Source organism: Pavona decussata, unplaced genomic scaffold, assembly GCF_977016875.1.
Source record: "Pavona decussata unplaced genomic scaffold, jaPavDecu1.1 SCAFFOLD_232, whole genome shotgun sequence".
Lineage (NCBI taxonomy): Eukaryota > Metazoa > Cnidaria > Anthozoa > Scleractinia > Agariciidae > Pavona > Pavona decussata.
Genome location: NW_028145637.1, coordinates 372,481 through 394,268, shown reverse-complemented (window position 1 = coordinate 394,268; position 21,788 = coordinate 372,481). Strand labels below are relative to the sequence as shown.

Genomic DNA, 21,788 nt, shown 5'->3' with positions numbered 1-21,788 from the left:
ATAAATAAATATATTACAATATACAATAGAAATGGTAATACCAAATTATGAAATAGGTCAAGTTAAATAGTAAAATGCCTCAAATTGCTATTACAGGTATGTACATGTATTGAATGACAACGTCAATCTGTCAATGGTGATGACAATAATAATAATAATAATAATAATAATAATAATAATGATAATAATAATTATAATAACAATAAAATCTACTAGATACAGTTTGATTCTATTAAAACCTGAGTGATTTTACAGTTTGCTGTCATAAAATTGGAAAATATCAACATCTCATATATAAAAGCTAATTCATGTAATAATAATTTTTCAATTTTTTTTAAATAATAATAATAATAATAATAATATTAATAATAATAATAGATAACCATATGAAAACGCTATAAAAACATAAAAATAAAATCTGTATTTACAAGCTACTAACACGACATAGAAGAGATAAAAGTGTCCAGATAAAACGATAGGTGCGCAAGGCCGGGCGATTAAAAAAAAGGAGGCGCTGTCTCCTAAGGTTATAGCGGAGAACATGTTTAGGTAGCAGCAGATGATGGAGTGACATTGCAGTCTCTAAAAGCTTTATACAGAGCCTCACATACCTATATAGCTTAGTACGGGAGTACCCTAGTACCCACCCCTGGGCAGTAGAGTTTGCATGTTTTATCTTGAAATCGTCATCTTTTCACTTTAAAGTCATAGCAGTAAAAACAGCTACTTTCAAAAACGTAATTTAGAGAAGAAATCTTTCCCTGAAAAATTTTCATACATTTGCCACAACCGCTGTCAGGAAAGGAGGTAAATTTTGAAATAAGGCCAAAGAGTCCAAAAAACGCTAACGAATATCGGAGGGTGGAATACTGTCAATCAACAGAACTTGAAAGGATGGGAAATGGATCATTAGCAGTGTCAGTTAGACTATTTCACTTAGAAAACGGTGAAAGAACCAGGCAAAAGAAAACAAAACAAATTTGCAACAGTGCGTGGAGATTAGAGGATTAATTTACGGCTCAAGCAGGTTTAAGTTGACTTTGTGACAATTTGGTGACATTTATGACGGGAAAGACCATTCACCTGCAAAGTTCCATTGTCTGACGGTGTGTTACCGCTAAAATGAAAGCCAATAAGTTAGCAATACTATAAACCGGGAAAATAATTATAAGTAGATTTATCAATCCGGCCTGGGCATGCAGGCAAGTCCATAACAGATAACTTAACACACCCCCAAAGTTCAAAGCAAGATGTATAAGGTTGCAATCCTGAGCCATAGATCCCATTATTTTCTTGTCGTAGCTATTAGACGATGGAGCTCAAACGCTTCTTTCTTTTTGCAACCACAAATTCACCGGTGTTTGGAGTTTCGTGAACTCACCACTAATCCTTCAGCTAGTTGTTGATACTGGAGAGTTACAACGGACACTTTCAAGGGAAAGGTTAGTATTCCCCGCCACAACTGTTTTAATGCAAAAGCGCAGAATTGTTAGAATTGTGTCCATCCATGGTTAATACATGTGCGGTTCGAAGACTCGAACTTCTTTGGGTCATACTGACTGAACTTGATTCCGGCAATACATCGTTGTAATCTGTTTGTAAATTGAGGAAATTTGCGTTGTATTTGGCGCTGTTTTGCGCTATTTTTCTGCTCACGCAGCAAAATCGGCGGAACGAAAGCCGTTAAATGTCATAGACTGATACAAATATTTTTTGTTGCGCCGTACTTTTATTCGCTTTAAATAGATGGTGTATTAACATATCAAACACACGGGAATGTGTCCAGTTTACCCTAGCCCTAGTCCAATTTGGTTCTTTTAATTAATTTCTTTTCAAACAAAATAAAGCTCAGCGAATATGTTTGGCCGCTTCGCGCGCTCAGTTTTATTTGAAGAGAGCATCTCAGTCCTTTTGAATACCACATGCCCTTTCCTTTTGTAATCTTCACTTCACAGCTGGCAAGCGAGGATTTGCTCTATTTACGTTCGTTTCAATCAAGCATCAGACCGTATAAGGGAGGGCATTTTTTTTTCAGGCAATGAATGAAACCCTATAGCCCAGTCCTGTTGATTTAGGCAGGAGCCCATGACCTCTTTGTTTTTAGTTCTTATGAAGGTGATCAGCCTAAAATATTTCCTGCCCTTGTCAAATTCTGCGGTAACTGATTCGCGGACTTAAAAAAAAGACATTGTCTCTGAAAATAAAGCTTAAGTTTTTTAACTTTTCTTAAGACAGGACCAACATTAAAAAAAATAAAATAAAAAGTAAATAACATCAGAGGCTATCGAATAGCTTTTTTGAAAAGAAAAACTTTTGGGTTTCCTATTCGGCACAGTCTGCACCCCCTCTAACCTGCATACGGTAAATGACCTAATTAAGGCCCGGAACGTTTATTAAATGTTATCAATTTTTAGGGGCGTTTATTACGGAGAGGCGTTTATTTTTATAACACTGAACTTCAACCATAACCGTGAAGGTTATATTACCTGTACGTAAGAAATATCAAAAGAGAAAAAACAGGAGTGAACTCCATTAGTTTGCAATGTCGATGTCCAAATCGTCGTCTATCAGAGGTACATTGGCCATTGACTTCATTAGCCCCATCAATTTCTGAATCTGTGATGCCCAAAAATGTGTTTGGGCGATTGAGGTCATCGATCTAGTACAGATATGCCTTTTGCAACGAATCATTGAATTGAATTAACACAGAACCATCAACAGCTATCATTCAATGTACAGGCCTTGAACTACTTAACGACTAAATATTAAGGAAGCCGCGACCAGGCGGTTAGAATCGAAAATTTTCAAACTGACATTCTTAGTATAAAAGATAAAGAACATCATCACTTTGAACTTGAAATAGCTTGAACAGGATGCGATTTCGCAAACCTTTTTTTTTTAGAAGGAACCCTATGAATAAACCGGCAGGTTTCACTTATAATAAGCTTCATAGTTTCCTTTAGGGCTCCTCGCCATTGTTAAATCTATTTCTATTTTTTTTGTTTTCATTATGATTGTGGTGTGGCAAAATAAATAAACTAAACTAAACTTGTGCTTTTTTTATGCCTTTCCGGGATAGGCTATGGGGTTTTCACTGGTAGCCTCGCTGAATGTTTAGAGGGGCGAGGCGCCTTCATTAGAGAGAAGCGTTAAAAAAAAAAAATGAAATTTGAAGGAGACGTTGCTTAGATGGGGCGTTTATTACAGAGAGGGCGTTAATTAGGTCATTTACGGAAGAGCCAAGTGCCAAGGTGGCTCGTTATATCGAGGGCCCAGGGTCTTGAGTGGGGGAGGGGGAGGGGGGTCTTTTAGGGCACTTAAAATTTTGCAAAAATTTCTGATTCTGCGAGCCCAAGAGCCCCGAATTTTTGTGTCTTGGATCCCTGTATAGATATCTCGGCCCGGAGACTACATCCCCTAACCCTTTGGGACCCTGGAAGACGCACAAAAGTTACGACCACCCACGTCACAGTCATAGTCAGGAATCTTAGGATGGATCTCTTCACCGTGAAGTGCTCTCTGAATGTTGATTCGCAGAATTGCGAGAAACATTATTGAGGGGGGAGGGGAGTATCGCAAAGTGTAAAGCTTTTCAAATGAAAATTTGTTTTGTTTGCAGATGAACGAACACTATGACTCGCGCTTGCGTCCGCTCGCCTAAAAAACGCCAAAAAAAAAAAAAATAATAATAATAAACTAAATAACGCCCGTTCTGCAGGCTATAATGAGGTTAAAAAATACAATAAAATCCGAAATTCCACAGCGACAAACCGATGAGTGGTGCCGGATCACTTGTAGACCTATTTCAAATACAAAATGCTGACGGCAGACTGATCCCAACCGCCGGGCAGAGGTGACGAGCTTGATAGAATAAACAGCAAAGACTAGAATAACTGAAATATATTTGTTTAAAAAAACCCAAACTTTTGCCCGATATTTCGGTTTGCAATACAAACCTTCCTCGGGGGCTGAACGAAAAAGAAAAGTCAAAAGAAAAGAAAAGTCTTTTAAAACAAATATATTTCAGTTATTCTAGCCTTTGTTGATTATTCTATCAAGCTCGTCTCCTACGCCGTTGGGATCAGTCTGCCGTCAATATCTTATAATGAGGTTCACAGCAACTCGGAAATGGCTTATGGATTTCCATTTTAAAAAGTTTAAAATTATCGGCATCTTTAGTTTCCTTTGACAAATCATTATACATGTTTTTCATCGGCTCCAAAGTCTTCTCCGCAGCCCCAGGGGCGAGTGGATGGTCGAAAGACTTTTGGATTTCGGAGTAAGGGGTAGCGATTAAGAGGAATGTTGTCGTTGTGCAGGGCTTTAATTTTTCCTGTCCCTGTATCGATTCGGACCTGACCGCTTCGTGTTATTGCAGCTGAGCTTCCAATGCTACTCATCAAACAAAACATTGAAAAAAAATTAATAAAAAAATTAAAAAATAATAATAATAATAATAATAATAATAACAACAACAACAACAACAACAACAACAACAACAACAACAACAACAACAATAATAATAATAATAATAATAATAATAATAATAATAATAATAATAATGATAATAATAATAATACGCCGGCAGTTTGTATGTTTTTTTTTCCTTTTGAGAATAATTGATACCGTCCCATTTGATTTCAGGCAGCGAACTAAAATTTGAACATAATCATAGCAAGCGTTTGTGACGATTCCTCAGTACAAGTAAGTGAATAAATAGTCTCCCTCGCAGCCGTTTTTTGGGCTGTCACGCAACGCTCCTGTGTGACAGCCCAAAAAACGGCTGCGAGGGAGACTATTGAATAAAAGCATAATTAAAGATAATATCATAAAAAAAAGTAATGACTGTATCCTTTGATAATTCTGAAAGGCATGAAAATTTCAGTTGCGGTTGTTGTATTTGTCTTTTTTGGTGAGGGAGGGGGTTGGCTGCCATAATTAATTTTTCCACAGCGCGCAGGCTTTTTGCCACGCATGCAAATACTCAGTACCACTGATCGCGTGGCTGAGCGCTCGTCGGCACTGAACGCGTGAAAATGAAAGATGATTTATTAAAATTTATTCAAACCGTAAAAAACAAAAAAAAAACAACAACAACAAAAACACAACGCAACTAAACAAATCAATTTTAGGAACATTACATCATTAGCAAATCGGGTCGGCGAAAACCGTAGGTCAGTAATACGTCATTGAACATTTTGCCTCAAAACGTGCACACGTGAGAAAAAAGATAGCTTGACATTGCAGTCGGTTTTAGTGTTGCAACGAAGGTGGCCAGGATGTTAACACTGAGATGAGAAACGAAGCAAAGCGAAGTATGACTGAAGAAATCCCTTGAAAATTCCAAGTACGTCATTTTTTTTTCTTATCTTTCTTTTGATGCATTCGAAGTCAAAGGTCGCTTGTGCATCTCGCTCACCGAACGAAATTTCGTTATTTGAACTGCCACGCACCGGTGGGCCGCGCGTACTGTTGCAGCAGTAGTCACAATTCGGGGGCAAATTTACTGTAAATTATTTGGGAAGCGCATTGTATTTGAATATGAATTACGCGGGGCGGTCGTGTTGGCCGATTTCATATTCAAACACCGATTGATCGATCGGCACAAGTGCTTTATAATTTATTGATACGGCTCCTTGTGAAAATATCCTCTCAGCTCAGTGCAGCCCTTCGATCGCTGTGTTTATTTCGGTGGTCGTTGGGGAATACAACCAGAATGTTATATAAAGTACAATGCCGAGCGATCGATTTGTAATCTAGAGATCTTTTTATTTTCTCAATTTGCGATTTACGGATAAGACAGCAAAACCTGTCCAGAATCCAGATAGAATTAACTGGTCGCGGAATGCTCCAGGGATACTTTTAACGCAAGATTCGAGATTATGCCAAATTCCTTAGTGACATGAAAGCGAAACTTGTATAATTTTGAAGAGCGAGTCTTGTGTGTTTAGTTTTACCCTTTAGGCATAAATTATTTTAGTTTCGCCACAATCTCGACTCCTGGAAAATTCCGTTGTTAAGGTGTCAACCGCTCAACAAAACCAGTGATGACAGAAGTCTACGCCTGTGGCAACAACACAGAACTTTGTATTTATACATCCTTGCTCTAAAAATAGTAGTAGTAATAATAATACTAATAACCTTTGAAAAGCGGCCTCCGACTGCGAGAAGGACAATGAATTAAAATTGCTACCGAATATATAAAAAGTTCGAAAAACATTTCCAGGTGAAATTTCATGACCGAAAGGATTTCGGAAAAAGTTGGCGCGGCGAATTTCGGATCAGAAAATTAGCAGTTTTCGCCTGAATTAACCTAAGATCGAAACGCTCTCTGTGCAAACTGAAATATCACTTGGGGTTACGGAAATTTTGAAGAAAATATGCAGCTTAATGTTATGGCCAACAAAAACCGACTTTCCCCCTCCGGGCACAGCGCGCGGTACGCTAGAAAAGTAATTTTTCGAGACCTCACTGTGATATTGTTGATGTGTATGTTTTGTTCCTATTTTGATTAATTTGTCATGCATCAGATAGTTCTGATTTAAAATTTGCATGCCTGTCATTTAAAATGTTTTGCTTTAGTAGGAAATAATCGACTTGGGCTCTCTTGTTCCTCTGCTTCCCCCCACCCCTCCCCCACCACCACGTCACCCGCAGGCTCCTCCCCAGAAATGTACATTTGGGTTGTCTCTACTAACAGTAACAGTTCAGTTTACGATTGAGGATGATCGAGCCTGGGCATCGAAACCACGCGTTTCCATATGTCAACAGCTCTTTGGTTTGTTTATTTTGTATGGTGTATCCGATTTGCATGACTAAAAAATATTTAAATTTGGCGACGGGTCTATTAATCAACTTTCATATCACAATAAAGGGATTTAGCAGTGTTTGTCAAATTAATTGTCGACCCAAGAAAGAGGCATTTAATCGTGGAACATTTTGAATGGAAAAAAGTCAAATGTTCGAACGGATGGCCCGCAATAAAGAGGCACGATCACATCCCAGCTCGAAGCGTGGATGTAAACGCGTTTTCTTCCTCCTCTCGCGCGTCGCGTGGACGTCATTTCGGACTATTTTCTATCGGAGCCTTCAAATAGTTGATAGTTGACAGTTAGTTGATAGTTTTTATTTAAAATCACCTCGCAGCCTAAAGGCTGACTTAGCCCTAGGCCAATCGTCGATTCTTATTCGCTTCGAATTTAATAAAAATAGGTTCGACAAAGAGTCGACTTAATTCCAGTGTGGTAGCAAACGTCGAACGTGCGTAGACCCTAATTCACAAGTTGCACTTCGTGAAACACGGGAATAAGAACGTGTCACTGTGCTATTTGTTGGCTTCACACAACAAGCTAAGTTAGTTTCAAGTAAGCACTTGATTCAAGTGCACTTGAAAATCCCAAGTCGCACTTTAGAAAACTTGGCTTCACACCTGGTGACAAAGTATACACTTGAAGCACAAGCTGTCAATCATCTTTCGCGGTAAAATCAGAAATGCGACTGCTCGCCGGAAAATCATGGAGTCTTTGCAACGGAAAAACGTTTTATGTTGTTTACTCTTTATTTTGTCTTTAATTTTGACTCAGAGAGTCTTAACATTACAGGAAATGCATAGGTACTTCATTGTTTACAAGTACTTGGCAACAAAACAAAAGAATAGGCGACATCTTCTGAACTGAAAATCGATGGTTCAGGCTGTCTGTAAAGATGAAATTCAAATAAGATCGTAAGTTTAACTATTTGTATCGACTTTCCTGGAGTCCTCAAACTGCGAGGCGTATCTCCAGCCATCCATTTTGGATTTTTTTTTTTTTATTAATTTTAGTTCACGGCAAAATGTTTATCTGTCCTGGCACCGCAGCATGTGGCTTTCAGTTGGTTTCCCTTTTCCCATTGGCCAAGCACGTTCTCAAGTGTGGTGTTTGCCATACTTGGCCGCGTACTTCGGCTTCTTTGAACTACGAACGTTTCCATGGTCACCAAGTAAAGCTCAAGTTGGTAGGTTTTACCCCTTCACACCCAAGTACGTTTCAAGTGCACTTAGGCCTAGGGCAAACGTCGAATCGAAGTCGCGTCGAATTTATTAAAAATAGTTTCGACAAAAAGTCGACTTAATTCCAGTGTGGCAGCAAACGTCGAACCTGCGTAGACCCTAATTCACAAGTTGCACTTCGTGAAACACGGGAATAAGCACGTGTCCCCGTGCTATTAGGGACCTTACGAAAACACCACGGCGACGGCGACGACAACGCCACAACACAAAAGGCTTAATGAACAAAAACAATCGCTCTGCACGTGCGTTTTACATTTTGGTACATTTCTTTGTCGTCCTCTAAAAAACAACAATGTGAAATGACCAAATTTAAGGTTTTATGTAGAACGTGAACATGCCACAGTGAATTTTTCATTCTCTTCCTTAACTTGAACGGTACTCCTACCAATTTGGTTCCTGGGTAGTTTGACGTTTGTGTACAATTTGAATGAGTTAAAATAATCGCAAAGTAGCACAAATGAAATAAAGTTATACTTTCAAATGACGTTTTCGTTGGCGTCACCGTCTTGCATTCGTTAGGTCCCTATTCACTCGATACGCGGCTAGTCATTGCTAGGACTTGCTAGCGAAATGCCAAAATACAGTGCCGGTCGGGCTTTTCTTTGGCAATTAATTGCGAAAAATAGAAAGAGAAGACTCAAACACTGAGCATTTATTGCAAATAGGCAATTCGCATTTCAATCATTTATATTTAGTGTTCAAGAAACACGAAAAACACATTTCCATCACGCTGTGCGATGTCAGCAATGGCTATTGATAGTTCGCCATTTCTTTTTACAGCGCATGCTCGTCAGGAGGGGAAATAGCGTTTGGCAGAGGGGGGAGTCGCTATTTTTGTGAAGTTTGCGCAGTCCATCACATTTGAACAATTATTTTGTAATTTGCATGATTTATGAATTGAGTTCAGCGCGTGTTTAGAACGGCGTTTGCTGTAACGCCGAACCACTGTCGCATTATCCGACTTGGCAAGTCGAACTTATGCTGGAGTCGAACCAATTAATTTGAGTCGAACTTAATTGCAGCAAACGTCGCACCATTCATGCGCCTATTTCAAAATCATTAGGTTCGACGAATTAAGTTCGACTAAGATTCGACGTTTGCCCCAGGCCTTAGATTATACTTACAATCTCTAGTGTGAAGCCCCCAATTAGGGACCTTACGAATACACCACGGCGACGGCGACGACAACGCCACAACACAAAAGGCTTAATGAGCAAAAACAATCGCTCTGCACGTGCATTTTACATTTTGGTACATTTCTGCATGGTCCTCTGCAAAACAACAATGTCAAATGACCAAATTCAAGGTTTTGTGGAGAACGTGAACCCACGTACGGGAGTGAATTTTTAATTTTCTTTCTTAACTTGAACGGTACTCCTACCAATTTGGTTCCTGGGTAGTTTGCCGTTTGTGTACAAGTTGAATGAGTTAAAATAATCGCGAAGTAGCACAAATGAAATAAAGTTATACTGTCAAATGACGTTTTCGTTTGCGTCACCGTCTTGCATTCGTAAGGTCCCTATTCACTCGATGCGCGGCTAGTTATTGCTAGGACTTGCTAGCGAAATGCCGAAATACAGTGCTGGTCGGGCTTTTCTTTGGCAATTAATTGCGAAAAATAGAAAGAGAAGGCTCAAACACTGAGCATTTATTTTCAAATAGGCAATTCGCATTTCAATCATTTATATTTAGTGTTCATGAAACACGAAAAACACATTTCCACCACGCTGTGCGATGTCAGCAATGACTTTCGATAGCTCGCCATTTCTGGTCGCGAAAAATTCTCTTTGTACAGCGCATGCTCGTCAGGGGGGGGGGGGGGGGGGGAAATAGCGTTTGGCAGATAGGGGAGTCGGTATTTTTGTGACGTTTGCGCAGTCCATCACATTTGAATCAATTATTTTGTAATTTGCATGATTTATGAATTGAGTTCGGCGCGTGTTTAGGACGGCGTTTGCTGTAACGCCGAACCACTGTCGCATTATCCGACTTGGCAAGTCGAACTTTTGCTGGAGTCGAACAAATTAATTTGAGTCGAACTTAATTGCGGCAAACGTCGCACCATTCATGCGCCTATTTCAAAATTAATAGGTTCGACGAATTAAGTTCGACTAAGATTCGACGTTTGCCCCAGGCCTAATACGTAATTATTTACAAATATTAAAATTTTAAACCTAATTACAGAAATAATGGAAAAAATAGAAAAATGTAAATAATATTTCTCATCAAAGATGGTATAAAAACTAGAAACCACAGCTTTCAAGTTAAATTGTTAAACAAAATGAATTAAAATAACCACCTAAATATGACTTGATATATCTATCTGCGCGTTTTTAGTCTTCCATGTATACACAACGTTTTGAAGAAACGTTTGTTCCTGCCATGTGATCTTTTTATTGGTATAATAAAGGACCGATTTTTTTCGACCTATGAAGAAAGTACTTTATTTTTGCGATTCGGATTTTAATAAAAAGATTTTCCATTTTCCGGCAAAAAACAGTGCCAGTCAAAAATTGGTTGCCTTCGTAACAAGCACTAACCGACCGAATGAAAAATAAATTTCCTTAAAAAGTCATGAAGATTCATAGCGTTTGCTCACATATTAAAAATGTTTTTGAGGAGCACAGTTACCGCGGGCATGCAGGATCCCCCCTCGATAGGGTTAAGGTGATTCCATCGAATTGCATTGCGCATCCTTGCTGCGCATAATTTATCGCGTCATTTAGCGCGCGCACGATCGCGCGCACGCACAACATTACGGGATTTCCTTGAGGTTAAGCTCGGCAGGAAAGTAAATGGTCCTTTTCTTCTAAACGAGCACGGTGACCCCCATTTTTTAATGCATCAATTTAAATGTCATACGGTTGACCACTATATATAGCGATTTAAAGAAAAGTTTAATACTCTACTTTGAGATATTTTTATTTTAATGCTTTAAAAAGCACGTATTTAGGTAGTGCTGCTTACGTGCACACGCAGAAAAATCTTTAATTTCTTTCATAATCTTAATTCCAGTTCAATGAAAATAGTTTGTTGTGTAAGATTAAAGTAAATTTTGTTGAACTGCTTCGATATTTTAATGCAAGAAATTAATTTTTCTAGAAATGATAGTTCCTTTTCTGATTACTAGCGTTCCTAATATAAACCTCGTGGGTCATCTATTTACTATAATAGCCATCCAGGTTGCACAAAAACGAGCACGGTGACCCCCATTTTTTATTGCATTTTTGTAATGCTGATAACATAGTCATGAACTGGACCAAGTCTTAGACAATTTTAAATACTCCTTCTTTTTCAGCGGAATCACCTTAAGCTACTTTGTAAGTAAACATGAAAAGAAGCATGCTTCATCGGCAACGGAATATACTCAGGTCGCTGTTAGTCGATCGTAAGCGAAATCAAACTCTCCAAGCTGATTGAGCGAGTCGCCGACCCCTTGATCTTAGTGATGTAATAAGATTTGTTATTGCTAGCTACTCAGCCCCTTCAACTGTGGGTTCGTCTGTTGTGCAGCGGTTATCACGTCTGCCTTTAATGCAGGAGACTGAGGTTCGAGTCCTCGCTAGCGAAATATATTTTCAAATATTTGGTTATATCTTGCTTTTACACGTTTACTTATTTTGTTCTTATCGTTTAACAGATCATTACAGTGATCCATGTGAGAATATGGCTGATTCACTTAGTGTGAATATTCGATTCCTTGCTGTCTGATTCATTTAAGCTACTTTGCCGGACTAAACGAGGGACTGGAAAGTTTATAACAAGTTACTTTAAACACCCATTTGCGATGCTTAACAATCGTGTTTTCGTCCACCTGGTTAAACACTACTGCTATAAATTTGCTATTTTGCTGTTGTCCTGGCCCCAGTTGTTCAAAGAGCAGAAAACTTAATCCAGCGGATAAGTCGCTATCCATCGGACACAATGAATTGGTTGGAGTACATTCTATCCTCTGGATAGCGATTTATTTGCGCTTTAATTTGAACAACCGGGACCTGGATTTTTTCGCCAATTTGTGATCAGAAGTAAAGTGCAAAATTATTTACCAGGTTTTCTTTAAACTAAAAAGATCATGCCACTTCATCCTCGCCGCTTTATGGCCCTGTAATATCCATTTTTTTTCCTACCTCTATTTCAGTGACTACAATTGTTAATTAGATTTTCTTTCCCTGGTATCAATGGCAACGGTTCTTTTTTACGGAGAATGCGTGTCATTGTTTCTATTTGGTATGCACTTTTCAATATTTTTTTTGGTCGTGATTTAATGAATGATGTAAAAAGATCACGTGCCCCTGACATGAAGGACACGAACTTTGATCTGCGAAAAAGCCAGACTACGCTTGCGAAGAGCAGCGATCAGCCATTTAATTCACACGTCGATGTGATACTAGCTGGTAAGGCAGGAGCGTTTGAGTGCCAAAAGGGAAGCAATGGTCTGCGGTTTACGCAGCTAGCAAGTTTAACATGCAAATCTTGCAAACTAACTTTACGTTGTGACAGCCTCGAAAGGCAGCAAGTTCCTTGTCGAAGCACTTTGCAAAAAGCGTCGTAAAATCAGAAAGGTAAAACGCAAGTGAAGTAGGGGGTGTATTTGTTGGTAGCGTTTGTTGTTTGTGAGTGTTGAATATTGCGCACAGAGGAAATCACATATTCAGTTGTTACACATCTTATGAAAAACATTTTAAAATAATTAATGAACAACTAATCCGTATTTCATGGTATATCAACCGGCAATAAATACACCGAGATAGTGATAGAGTTCAGAATAATCATAATATGTAGTGATTGAAACTTGCAGTTATTGCACTCAATATGCGTCTTCTGTACACAGCTGATATTCTACGATATACGTATTACTACATTTGCTGTGTCGGGAGAAGAATGTAACAAATGAACACCATCGCCAGCTCTTTTGCAATAAAACTGTGCTTTGTTCTCAATCTGTTGACTATTGAAACAAGTATCCTGTTCAATCTTGCTAAATGCTACCTGTTTTTAGCCGACGAGGTCGTGTCATACGATATTGCTCCCGATTTCTCAGGGATATTCTTAATTATTTAATAAGAACTAGTCGTACTTTCGCCTGAGATTGACCAGTTTAAAAAGGAGTTTCAGTTTTTCCCTTGATAACTTTGTTGCAGAAATGAGGCATGTTCGTATTAGTATCTAACCCTGTGAAGTCATAGTTTAATATGAAGTTCTTGCTTTTCCTCAATCGTCGATTCAGTATAGTAATTCAAATGCACTCAAGATGAAGCGACTCTTCGTAACAAAATAAGATAAAGAGAAACGTGGAAGATTCGACTCGGCGGTTCCTCAAATAAGCTGTATGTGCCTTAAGTTTTTCTTCACTGTCACAAAGATTTCTCTGTGTTTTGGTCGAGAATGCTCAAATGTTTGACAAGGTACCTTGAAACTTGCAAATAAGGAGCTTAAAATTATGGACCTTGTATGTTCAAAATCAGTAAACACTGGATCTGCTGCATTATACTCATAAAACAGTTTTCAGGCTCTGTTAGTTACCGGGATTTTCTATAAAAACGGGCCCCAGCTTGGCCCGTCTTCCTGTTCAACTCAACGAGTGACGTTGATATTATCCGAAAGGACGACTGTGATCAAGGCTGGCTCGAATACAAAGCTGATAATAATAATAATAATAATAATAATAATAATAATAATAATAATAATAATAATAATAATAATAATAATAATAATAATAATAATAATAATAATAATAATAATAATAATAATAATAATAATAATATATTTTTTATTATTAGTAATAATAATCTTTATTAACATGTTCCAAGCTATTTACAAGTTAAAAGTTCTAATTCACATTAACATATTCCAAGCTATTTACAAGTAAAGGAAAAATCAAAAGTCATTAACTTACAAAAAGCTATTTTCATTTGTTATAAAAACTGATATGATCACATTCTGAATAATAATAATAATAATAATAATAATAATAATAATAATAATAATAATAATAATAATAATTTACATAATCATTACATTCAATTACTTAAATTTAAAAAGTATTCGATAAACCATCAAACTATATTATATAAAAAAAGAAAAAGTATGTATAAAAATTATAGGACCTAGATTTTGGCGAGACATCTATCTAATTCAAAGTCCGCTTCTCGAACATTGCTTTTAATTCCTCTTCTAACTGTTCTTGACCCTCTAAGACAGAGTAAAGCCGACCTAAGGATGGCAAAGGAGGCTTTAGAACGTATCCAAGAGACAGTAGTTCTCTCCTTTCTTCGCTGCGACTAGCTCTGCCAGAATAATAATAATAATAATAATAATAATAATAATAATAATAATGATGATGATGATGATGAGAGGTATCGTTTACCACAAACATTTTGTATGAAGAGAACTGTAACTTTATTCTAACATAAAAAATATATTATATAATCTTACAACATGAGCCACAACTTTGTACTGAAAGCAATGCAGCAAAGTTCTAAACATAAAGTACTGAAAGCAAAGTTCTAATCTGAAACGTAGGCATAAAATGCAACAGAAACTATTAATCTATACTGAACTTATGAATGGCAAGTATCATTCTTTAAGAGATACAGTATTACTCTCTCAATTAGATGTCTTTGTTCAACAAATACAGGACTTGTTATGGCCTTATTCATAGTTTCCAAAACGAGGTAGTACATTGTCTCCCGAAGTGAGCGCTAGGAACAATACTGGATTTATTTGCCTCCCAAAGGGGATTATAAATTTCTCCCCGAAAGGAATTTTCGCTCTCCCGAAAGAGATTATTCGCTCCCCGAAAGGAATTTTCGATCTCTCGAAAGAGATTATTAGCTCCCCGTAGGGAATTTGACCCTTGAAAAGGGTTACACGTGATCGAGCGACGACCAAACGGACATTGAACGCGTTAAACTGCAGAGGGAACTGAATGCGCATGGACATTGGCATCAAAATCCTTCGACTGAATGATTCTTTTGCCGGCATAAAATCGCCTCAAACCGGAAGAAAACCTGACAAACTCTTTAGAAATAAATACTTTACAAATGCATAGAAAGCTGTGCTCCGTTATTGATGCGAAATAGGACGAAAACATTGTAGAAAATACACTTAGACTCACCTTCAACAGGAATAAAATTTACCAAATCTCTCAAAGCACATGGTAAAGACGTAGGGTTAACGTCGCAATCGATATAACGCCGTCGAAGTATCGTCGAACGACCTCGTGCTCCGTCTCCTAAACGACAGTAACCGAGCGATTGATGATCATACCTCGGCTTCCGGAAATACAATCGCTTAGATCTCGGTCAGTCGAGGATTAGCGTCGGCTTTCGATAGGATTCCATCTGGGATTCCTGTGGCATTTACACTCTTACACTCTTTCACTCTTTCACTCAACCCCGATGACATAGTGTCTACGCTTCTCTAGAAGCCGTCGACACAAAAATAGGATTTTTTTGAGGGGAGGGGAGAGGAGAACGCGCGGTTTTGACAGGCTATTATCTTGATATTCTCTCTTCAGTACGATCACGAAAAGACAGTTATTTTACGAATGTTATTCCACCTGTTCTCTGGAGACCGATGTTTTTCATTTCCGCCACCGATGTCACTTCCGCTGAGTTTCCCACACAGACGAAACTAAGGCGCATGCGTACTTATGACCTTGTAACCAAGCAGTGATCAATCTCGTCCCCAGAGCCCGCTTTTCTTTTGGTCAGCACCAAGAACGCGGACCTCTGGGCTAATCCAAATGAGGCCACCTTTGATTGGCTGGTAAAAGCATGTCTATTTCACGGACCGGAAACTATTTTTCGGCGCGAAATTGAAATATGAGGCAATAGCGGAGTTTACGACTCCCGACACGACTTACACGAAAGTTGCGAAAAAAAAAGGAAAGAAAATTGCTATCGTTGTTGTAATGCGGTTGACAACCACCGCATTTATATATACGGAGTAAAAGCAAAATCAGACGGAAGTTTAATAGCGCTTACCGGGTAAGAGTAAATGTCAGTAAAAATCAAAGAAATCGTGGCCACGGTTAAAAAAATCGATTTCGCGCATACTTTGCTAGTTTGAAGGCCTTAGCTAGGTAAGTATGTAAAAGATATAAGGTTAGGTTTTTGAAATATTTTATATAACGGCGAAAAAAAAAAAAAAAAAAACGCGAAAAACGGTCACTCTACCCGAAGCTCGCATTTCACCAGGCGAGAACCCGAAATTTTACACTTTCCAGCTTCTCGCTGCACAGACATTAACATAGCTGTGAATCTTTCTTTAGTACAATTAAATACATTGATTCTTCCTAAGTCAAAACATAATAATTATTTTCATCTCTGCTCGTTTGTGAGCGAACTGAGGCGCAACTGAGCTCCGATGAAGTAGAAACACTTTTCACTATCACACAAAAGTCCAAAATAATCCAAATTCAGCGAGAAAAAAAAGCTGACCTGCGGTGACTCAAATCAACTTATACTTTGACAAAAGACAGTACAGTCATTGAATTTTAGGTGCCTGGTTTTTAATCTTTAGGATCTAGAAGAACGTTTGCACGAACGCTGATCAAAGTTTGAAAAAATTACAATTCAGCGTCATTGAAATCTACAACTCTACATAACATGGCATAATAGAATAAATTAACTCCTCGGCCAAAGTTTGTCTAAAAAAGGCTTTAAACTATTTCCAACGCTTAAAACGTTTTAAAAAATATATTGATGTTAAATATTGTTTTCTCTACACGGGTACAACAAACCAACAAACACCACAACAAACAAAAGATAAAATTAAATCTCACTCGCTCCCTAATCTGTGTCACGCACGAGCGACTTGGCTACAATAACAAATTCATATTTTAAAATGTGTTACTTAACGATGTTCCAGATTTCCCGATTAACTTGCTGAAGAAATAGAAAATAGCTTGATAGCAATACAACCTGGAACAATTAAGATTAATTCTATTAAGGATGAGAAGCTTTATAATCCTTCGATAGCCAATCGGAAGTAACTGTTCCCACGAGAAGCAAATATTGCATTGTTCTCTAAATAAACAAATCTACTTATCCATATCTCTATAACATTACATCTAAAACCGAGTTGATTGTTGGGCAAGTTCACAGACATACAGAATAACGATGTTTTTTGACTATTGTCGGTGGGATTTGCGCGGGGATTTGCGGCGGAGACGAATGCACTAGCTTCTCAACTTCCGTCAAACCACTCCGAAGCAGTGTAACAAGCATACAAAGCATCACAATAAGTCCTTGAAATTTTCCGGAGTTGAAAGTAGAATTGATTTTGGCAAGAATGCGTTTTTTTAAAAGTTAACGAATTTATCGGAGATGGCTGTCTGCCCTGTTCATCGTGCCAGGTTCAGCATAAAAGTAATTTTTGCACCACCCGGAGGTTGTTTCGGGTCACTCTGAAGCAGCTGTGGAAAGACGCCGCACTGGAAAAGAAATATATTTATGCCAATCGATGACGTTACTAGAACTTTCAAAACAGCACGTCCCAGTTGGCTCAGGTAAATAACCAGTTATAAGATGTACTACCAAGCAGGAACTGTATCCAATGAGTTTTGTATTCTCTTCATTCTGGTGATACGAGAATATATGACCATATATGAAAGAAATCATATATTCGAACGACGGAGAGAAATAATTAATGTTGGTTATCGTGAAAGTCATTTTGTTACTTATCTCTTCATTCTGTTGTCCAATCCAATTGATAACAACCTTTATTTCATGACTCGCATGTGTTATGGATTGCGCTTATATTATATAAGCCAACATTCCGGTCTTTGTTTGAAATAGTTACGATGATCCTTGAGAATCCGAACATTTAAGTGTCCTCTGAGCCTATTTATTTGATCTTGCATCAACGCATTCAGGGGCAATACCAAGATAATCGATGAAGAATCTTCTCCACTTGACAGAAAAAAGTCAAATACATGCGGTTGAAGCTGATATATGAGCGATTTCCCATATCCTGTAGGAAGTATACAAATGGTATCCTTTCCTTCAAACACGACACTTTTTAAAGCTTCATACTGCGCTTCTTTCAGAGAAAGCTCAGCTTTGCCCAACTTCTCTAAAGCGTACTCTAAAGCACAATGAAAGTGATCAATAGCAGCTGCCATTTTCTTTTTCCATCAAACCTCACGCAGGCGCAATCAAACCGGAACCAGGATTTGGTGGTTCCGGTTTTGGATTCTGCCAGAGCGTCCGTTTCCCGTTCCGCTGGACAAGGGTAACGAAGGCTCTGGGTACGAGATTGAGCAGTGATAGTCATAATATCCTCGGGCTCTCTGTTTTCAGGAATATATCAAGCATCGCTCAAAAACCAAATTCGCTCTTCGTGTTTTTGCCTTTTAGTTGAATACCTTTTACTAACAAAAGGCTTTTTCATGTAAACTTGTTAGCCATCGTTTTTACAGCTGTCACGGTACTAAGTGTATTCATTGAGAACTTCGTTGACTTCGTCTAATAATAGGGATTAAAGAGGAAGTATCATGGGGTTTTTGGTATCTTTCGTTAAAAATGATGAAATCAGCTGCCAAATAATTCTAGAATGACGAGAGGAAAGAAATCAACTCAATTCTTGAAAGGAACAACTCGTGATCTGTTCTAGCGCATTTTGGAAACAAAAATGCAAAAACTAGAAAAACGTTGGCCTAATGATTTTTCAAGTTTCAATCCATTCCGACCTACTCTGTCTCTGGCCAGAGGAACTCGAGTCGACAGTTTTATTGCACTGGGGTGATAATTTACAACAAACTTGACAATTATTTCTTTGTTTCTGCTGACAGGCAAACATTTTTGGGTTTAGAAATGACAGCAAGTTTGCGTTCTACTTCCCCTTTAGTGGGATTAATTATTGCGTACACAATTTGTAAAAAGCACAACTGCGTACATGTTCCGTTTGCGGTGTCCTTTGTACTACTAGCTTGTTCCGTGTTGTGTAATTTTGGCTGGATATTCCGATCCGGAGCTACAGCAGAATTTCATAAGACGGTAAGCTGTCACTGATAGACTATTTGTTCGAAGGAAATTACAGGCGTAGTGAAGCAGCGCGTTCGTTAGCGTTGATGAAAAAATGAGAGTTCGTATTGGCCGTTTTTATACTAGACATGGGACGCATTATCCGTCTGGACGAATTATCTTCCGTTGTCCGTCTTGAACGACGCACAACGGAAAATAGTTCGTCCAGACGGATAATGCGTCTTGTGCCCGTCTTTATACTAGAGACGAATAACCAGACGAACAACAAATGCTTGCCCAAGTTCGTCCATATGGATAATGCGTCCGCTAGTATAAAAACGGCCAATGACTGATCAATGTCGACGAACTGACGAGCTCCGAAGTCCTCGGAAAGATTTGGTCTGACTGAGCTTGTTGTAAAGTCTCAGGGGTGAAGTCTCCTGGCTGTAAAAACAAACTAGCGAAACAAGGCGTTTCAATGCTGAGCCCATTTAGTGCGTACTGGAACGTCTTTCTTCTGACTCGTTTACACTACAGCAAAAAGGAAGCGGCTTTTTTATGAGTAATAGCGCTTCATTGAATGTGCAATTTGCTTACACCAGAAATGTGTACAAACGGCTCGGCTTTGGTAAGAACCTCCTGTGTACATTTAAAGCTATCCCTGGAGCCAACTGCGAAAATTGCTTTCATCAAACAGAAAGCGTTATTTAATGTTTTTTTTTTTACCTACATTTATCCACTCTTTGTTTAAAAATGTAAGTTAAAATATAAAACCTTTTGCGATTCGATATCTTGGTTCGTGTAAGTTATCAAGTTGAGATTTTTTTCACCAATTTACCTGAGTAACCTGCTTTATGTCATAATACTGCCCACACATCGAAAGGAGATATCGCTATAATTTTTTTTGTGTTTTTATTAAGCCACTAATAAAAAGACAAAGGGAGAAAGAGATTGAGGTAATATAAACGTACAGTCGGTACAGATGGTGAAGAATTTCCTTTGGCGAAATTAGTTGGAGCGGTCATTGACACTTCAAAAAGATCTTCACGTGTAACTAGACAAATTCGGAAATCGCAAATTTTGAGAAAATCGAAAGGGAAAAATCGATTATATTTTTGCTTTTAAGCATTGTCTTGTTGTCGAAGAACATTACCGCGAGAAAATATTATTTGTCGACAAAAAGCGACATTGGCCAATAATGAGGGCTCATAACCCAGACGGTTGTCAAAAGCCTGTGATGTTTTCTTGAAGCTTTGTCTTTGGTTGTTTCGATGAGCACGAAAACTTTTTTGCAAATATGCTCTTTGTCTCCTTCCAGTCATTGTCGATATATAAGAGCATAAATTGAGCCGACAACAATAGTTGAAAGAAATAACCAACCACTGCAAAGTGACCACATGTATTTCGTGATCTACTCTTCGTGGTCTTACACGGACTGACATGGCGCTATGTGATAGGTTGTTGGTTTTGGCGCGCACGCGATGAATGACGTTGACATAAAAGTGACAGTAGCCATAAACAGCCTTATTGAGCAAATTTTTCAAAGAACTGAGAACGTTTTCTGGTGCGGACGTTTAGGGAAATTTCTTCCGAGCAGCTGTGGTACATAACTAATATGTTTGGTAGGTGTTAACTTAGGCTAACTGCCGGCGTATGCAACGAATATGAAAGGTAAATGAAAGTATTTTCTCGGCTTAAACGACTAATCATTTCTGCGGTTCGAACAAATGTGACACCGAAATGTTCGAAAAAGCACAACCGTTAGCGAGTTTTTTTCTACTTTCAAGCGACAAACGCTGTATGGTTGTTGTATTTTTATCGCCGCACACCTCATAAACACCTCGAAAGCTCAACCGAATTTCAATCGATTTTGTTGGCTTTCAGGTCTGTTGACGTTTTAATTTTCAGCGCTCCTTACTTTTCTTGGTAATTTATTTGATATACCTGAATTAAGCTTATATTTATTGAGTGACTTTTAAGCGATAAAACAATACGGACGATATTACTAAATAAGTTTCAAAAAATGCGGAGAACTGACAAATTAGTATTAAAATTTCCGGGCAAAGAAGTGCTGCGCGTTTTGTTCGTTAATTTGCTCTTTTAAAAGACGTCACTCCGCAATTATAAACAATCTATGAGCAGGTGGATCGACCTGATATGTAAATTTTATACTACTGTTTTGTATTCCTTGTTGACTTATAGAATGCTTTGGGCTGATTGAACAATACAAGAAAACGATGTCGTCGTTTGAATACTCGATATCAAAAATTTAGACGAGAAATGTGAAATGTTGGTAAAATAGAAGCCTCCAGCCGTCTTACAGAAACATCGCAGTGTGAAAGGATTTGGTATTTTCGGAGCTTTCGCCAAGTATTGAAAGTTAAGCAATATGTTGTTTGTTTCTTCGTTCGCAGTATTTTTTAAAGTGTCTGTTTATTTTGTTTCAGTATTCAATCGAGTATAGCTGTTAATATGGACGTTCTTGGTTTCCATCGCCCGTTCAAAATACCGCGTAAGGAGAGAAGACCGTCGGAGGGTAAGCATATATAAGCTTAAGCTTAAATTTTAGGAAATTTGAAAGAATAATTATTTGTAAGACTTTGTCAACTTCAACTTTGCCACATATTTAAGCTTATTGAATGCTTTAATATAACTAAACTTCCAAAACCACAACTCATTTTAATACGTCCTGTTTAAATGGGGCGATCTTTAAAACAAGAAATATTTATTCGCAATTTTATTTTTTGTGATCGCAGTCGCTTGTTTCG

At 38.1% G+C, this 21,788-nt stretch overlaps 1 protein-coding gene and 1 long non-coding RNA gene across 8 annotated transcripts in view; one reads left to right on the top strand and one right to left on the bottom strand.

Moving 5' to 3' along the window:
- Positions 1-21,788, bottom strand: part of LOC146458607 (uncharacterized) — a 184,841-nt gene that overhangs the window by 141,923 nt on the left and 21,130 nt on the right. The window lies entirely within an intron of this gene.
- The window catches only part of LOC146458608 (uncharacterized), a 39,544-nt gene continuing 18,985 nt past the window's right edge, over positions 1,230-21,788 (top strand). Inside the window, exons 1-3 of one of the 7 annotated variants that reach the window (XM_085090452.1) lie at positions 1,230-1,442; positions 4,645-4,704; positions 21,468-21,556. In XM_085090452.1, the coding sequence (XP_084946578.1) occupies positions 21,493-21,556 (64 nt within the window). In that variant the 5' untranslated portion in view covers positions 1,230-1,442; positions 4,645-4,704; positions 21,468-21,492. Of the gene's footprint in view, positions 1,443-4,644; positions 4,705-5,196; positions 5,348-19,028; positions 19,054-20,534; positions 20,692-21,195; positions 21,391-21,467; positions 21,557-21,788 lie in introns of those variants that run through there. The other 6 variants (XM_085090456.1, XM_085090455.1, XM_085090457.1 and 3 more) reach the window with 6 other exon arrangements.